This window comes from Pediculus humanus, genomic scaffold (genome assembly GCF_000006295.1).
Source record: "Pediculus humanus corporis 1103172107780 genomic scaffold, whole genome shotgun sequence".
Lineage (NCBI taxonomy): Eukaryota > Metazoa > Arthropoda > Insecta > Psocodea > Pediculidae > Pediculus > Pediculus humanus.
The window spans coordinates 37,421-42,959 of record NW_002987375.1 but is presented as its reverse complement, the minus strand read 5'-3'; the positions used below and the strand labels follow the sequence as shown (position 1 = coordinate 42,959).

General features: G+C 23.4%; 1 protein-coding gene across 1 annotated transcript; it reads left to right on the top strand.

Annotated features, from left to right (window-relative positions):
- Positions 1-3,260: 3,260 nt before the first annotated feature.
- On the top strand, positions 3,261-3,786 carry Phum_PHUM362750 (uncharacterized protein; the record flags this gene model as incomplete). The annotated part of the gene is made up of 2 exons (XM_002428046.1): positions 3,261-3,512; positions 3,763-3,786. The coding sequence occupies 2 exons, from the start codon at positions 3,261-3,263 to the stop codon at positions 3,784-3,786; spliced, it is 276 nt and encodes a 91-aa protein (XP_002428091.1).
- Positions 3,787-5,539: the final 1,753 nt, after the last annotated feature.

The window sequence follows — 5,539 nt, the reverse complement described above, 5'->3', positions numbered from 1 at the left end:
TTTGACATTTTTATAATTTTTCGCTTTTATTTTACATATTACGCCAGCACCGAAATCAATCGTGTATATAAGCGTGGTTATGTTAACGATAATGACGATCGGTATCAAATATTTTTCGCTTATAAATATAAAATTAATAACAATTACGATTTCGATAACGGACGTTATCCATACGAACAAGAGCCAATAACGATTTTTAAAAAATTCCAAAAGTTCGAGTTCTTTGCTTACTGGTAATTTTAATGCTTGGACTTCTGTTTTTGTTACCCCATCATCATTATCCGTTATTTTAGCATTAATTATTAACCACTGTCGTAAATTATCATTTTCAACTTTTTTACGTATACCGATTTGATACGTCGACATTTTTTTTTTACACACACATATACGATGTTAATAACATTTGATTAACAAAAAAAAATGTCACGAATACATCATTTTTAACCCCGTACGGGTATAATTTATATTTTTCTTTTTTTTTTTTTTTTTTTTAAATATTGTTTTAGAACGAGGAAATGTTATCAACCTGTTGTTGTTATTTAAACAAGTATTTTAGTTTTAATTGTTTATTATATTAAATTAAAATTTTTTTAAATATTATTTTTAAATATATAAATATTATTTAAAATGTTTCAAATAATTTTTTAACCTGAAATAATAAAATCAAAGGGGGGGAGGGGAACTCAATGTTATTGTTTTTTATTATTATTAAAATTATTCGAATGATGATGATGATATGATTAATTTTTTACAGAGTGAATAATTAAATGATGTCATTTGTAATTAATTTTAATAAAAATATATATATATTTTGCGTGTGTATTATTTATATAATTTAAATTTAAATTTCGGATTTTCGTAAAAAAAAAAAAAAAAATCACTTAAATACTACGCAAAATGTAAACAACCACTAAGAGTAAAACTACTTTATTTTTCTATTAACTGCTAAAATCAATGCAGGTTCTTTTTATCTACATATATATGTAAATTATTGAAAATATTTTTTTTCGTTTAAATTGATTACGATATTAATAATAAAAAAAAAATTATTAATTTTTATTTAATAAAATTTGTTTATTAATTTTATTAGAATTTTTTATAATTTTTTTTTTTTTTTTATTAAAAAAATACGAAAAGGAAAAAAATTTATAAAGTATTTCAACGACTAATATGTCGGAATGTGGCACTTCAAAATGGCAGCCATGGCTTGCCAACGAACGATAAATTTCTTTGTGGGGTTTGGGTTAAATTTTTATAGTTTTGTTTTGATTGTTTGATGTTTTTATATAATATATATATTATTTAAAATAAATATAACTTGTTATGCTTTTTTATATTAATTATAAGTGCGGTGTGACATTTTTTTCAATTAAAATTCGATTGCTTTAAGCGTATAATATTGGAATCATTTGCGTTGGGATTAATATTTTGTGATTTTTTTTTTTTTTTTTTTTTTTATTTTTTCCTTTTCGATGTTGTTGTTGAATATATATTAACTTCATAAAAAAACAGGTGAGATATTTTTTTATTATTTAATTATCAATTTACAATCGTATTCAAACGCGTTTTTTACATATTCAATTCTATAAATAATGATAATAATAATAATAATAATATTAAAATAGTTTAAGAATTTGAATGTCCTCGAGTCCTATGCAACGGAAGTAGTAAACCTTATGTTGTGCCACCATTTTACTATAAAAATAATTATTTTATTAATAGTTTTTTTTTTTTATTATTTTTTATTTATTTCTTATTTCGCACGTTAAACTGATTTAATTTAATTTAAAAAAAAAATCAAAAATTTTAATTTTGCAATTTTATTTTTTATTGTTTAAATTATCGTCCTTAAAATTTTTTATAATTGATATTTCCAGTTGGCCTAGAGTTTTATAGTAAATTATGCCATAATTAAAATATTTTCATACAATAAAAACTCTCTGTGTGTCTTTTTTACAATAGCATTGAATCATATGAGTCTTATTTGTTTACTTAATTTGACTTATGATAAAAAAAAAAAAGAAAAAAAAAATGTTTTTAGTTTAAGGTTATTAATATTTTGTTATTAATAATAATAATAATAATACTATTACTATTTTTGTATACAATTTCACAGACTAAAGAATTTTGTTAACAAAAAAACAAAAAAAAAAAAAATAGTGTATTCAATATTTTTACAATAAAAAAAAAAAAACCCGAATACAATAAATATTTTTTTTCATTGAAAATTTTTTTTTTTTTTTTTTTTTTTCGTACATTTAATACATCCATTTAATATCAAATCAATAAATGATTATTATTATTATTATTGTCAGTGTAAATTTCATATCGAGTCGCTTGATAGTCTTTTTTTTTATAATTTTAATCGAGAACGGTTTTGTTTTAATCAACATAACTCTCGTTAAATGAAAATCTTACCATGCAAGTCATTTATTTTTTTTTTTTTTTTAAATAATTTGTTTTATTATAAATTATTTTAATTAAAATTTTGTTAAATTAAACAACTGCATTTTGTCATGTGATTAAATTATTAATTCCCTGTGATTTGTTTCTTTTATTTTCAGATGTGATAAATCATGTTGTAAATCGAAGACAACAATTTTTTTTTTTTTTCTCTCCCGATAGTTTAGTTTTCGAAGGGGGGGCATAAAGTTCTTTTTTTTTTTTTTTTTTAATTATTATTAATAATTTGTGGTTTATTAAACAATAAGTTATAATCATAATCTATATTTTTTTGATTTCATTCATGGGGGAAAAATGTTTAAAATGATTGATTAGTTATCGATTGTGAAAAAGTGTTTGTGTGTTTTACAATTATTATTATTATTTTTGTGTTTCGAATGAAAATTTTTCATTCTTCAGCCTCTGGGAATGATTGTTAACATTAAAGTGAAACATATTTATAGTGATTGAAATGATATTGACCTTGGTCTTAAAAATGATAGTAGGTTGTTATTAAATCAAGTGGTTGTGTTAAAGAGTGCAAAATTCCGTGCAGCAAGTGGTGATCAACTTTTATTTTGTGAATACATATATATACATACATACATACATACATATATATATATTTATATTTATATATTTGTATATTTGTATATATATATATATATATTTAAGCGATTTTTAAACGTTGTTTAATTTTTTTTTTTTTTTTTTTTTTTTGTGTGTGATAATCAATGCTAGATGAGTTTTTAGTTGCCCGCCGGCGCGGGCGGCCCCCTCGCCGCAAACTATAGAGCATGGGCCACCAGCCTGTCACTATGAACCCTAACACCACTGGCAAATCATCAACTCGTTCCTCTTCTGGTTACCACCTAAAGGCTTTGGCCGAGATTCGTAATTCTTTGTTGCCTTTTGCAAATAGCGGTGAGAATGTTGGTTCGAGTGCTGCAAGCACCATATCAACTCTCTCCACAACTTCCGGCGTCAGCTCTGCTTCCGGTTTAAGCGGCTTGAGCGCCAGTTCTGGCTGCGTTGATAAAGAACAGCTCAACGCCATGGGGTACAGTGAGGTAAGTCATCATTAACTAATATTTTTCTTTTTTTTTTTTTTTTTTTTTAAAAAAAAATTTTCAAGTATTGCGAAGTATTAAATGATGAAGGGATAATCCGATTGTGTCCTTATTCGATTTCAACTCATTGTCTCTTTCCATTGTTTAAAACGTTGCACAGCCATTTTTTTTTATTCTTCTTCTTATCAAAAAAAAGGAAAAAAAAAAAGGAGTATTTAAAAATTTATAGTATTTCAATTTACTAAAACAGAAAGTTTGTGTCTTAGATAGATGAGTAATGATTTCATACTAATAATAATAATAATAATAATAATAATCTTGGTTAGAGATGTGTTTTTGGTCTTTGAAACTTTTTCGATTAGCAAAATCTTTTTCATTATTATTATTATTATTATTATTATTATTCATATTTAAACAATTTTAACCGCGAAACATTTTCCTGTCGATGATTTAATCCATTATTTAACTTTTAAAGTTTTTTTCACATATATATTGTATAAAAAAATAATTAAAAAGAAATTTTTTTTTTTTTTTTAATAATCTCTATTATTATTTTATATTTTATTCTCGGGTGGGTTTGTTCTCCTTCATATTTGTCAGTTCGTTCGTTCGTAATGTAATTTTTTTTTTGTTGTTTTATTTAAAAATTTAAATAATTTTCAAATTTGTATATAAATTACGTATGGTATACTTTCGACATTATATATATATATATATATATATATATATATATATATATATATATATATATATATATATATATAATGAATTTAATGAAATTTGAGATGAACAGCTGTGTGAGTCGACACAAATTGAAACATAAGGTTATTTAAAAAAAAAGTTTGCAGTGTACACATTGTTGTTGTTGTTGTTGTTGTTGTTGTGTAATTAGAAACCCATTTTTTTGATCGAATTTTTTGTAAAAAAAAAAAAAAAAAAAAAAAATTAGAAAACGAACGACATAAAACGTAATTGTAATAATTAATTCTCAATAGAAAAAGAATGAGAGAGGGAGAGAGAGAGAGAGAAAAGAAAAATTCATTAATACCTTTAAATCCAGTAATAATAATTTATTATTAATGCCTTCAATGCAACTGAACTTTTACAAGGCCACCATCACCATCACCACCACCACCACCACCATTATTCTGTTGTGATGAACACACAAACCATTGGTAAACTTATAACTTGGTAATTTTTTCTTATTTTCGTAGATGAACCTAACTTATTTAGGCAGGTTTTTTTTTATATGGTTAAAATGTATTAAAGGAGGTATGCAATCGATTTAACTAACAATGAGCATTAGGGAAAAACAATTTATATTATTATTATTACTATTCTCGTCGCACGATCATCAATCCAGTTCCATTACTTATTTATTTATTTATTTTTATATTTTAATTATTATTATTGTTATTGTTATTATTATTATTATTATTATTATTATTATTATTTAGCGGAAAAATGTCAGGTTTTTAATTAATTAATTTTTCCGAAGGAATTCTTATATATATATAAATCGCTTCTTTTTAAAAGTTATTCGAATATTATTATCATTATTATTATTAGTTTTTGTGTGTGTGTGTTGAGTCGAATTCATTCTTATGGTTTTCTCTCTCTCTCTCTCTCTCTTTGATTTGTATCGTGTTAGTTGTCAATAAAAATTTTAATAGTGAAAGTATGATAAATGGATCGAAGGAATGTGGTGTCATAAATGAATTATAAAAAAAAAGAAAAAGAAAAAGAGTGAGAAAGATTAAAATAATAATAATAATAATAATAGGAGTAGTAGTAGTTGTAGGTAATAGTAAGAATCCAAAAAGAAAAGAATTTTTTTTTTTTTTTTTTGGATCTTTCGATTTCGTTGAAGTGCTTTTTTTTTTAAAAAAAAAAAAAAATGTTGTTGTTACTATAAGCATAAAACCACTCGTAAAATTTATCCTAAAGCCGCAGGGAGGTTCATCAGGCACGTGGTAAACCAATTTCTACGTTATGAAAAAAAAAAAAAAAAAAAAAAAAAAAAAAAA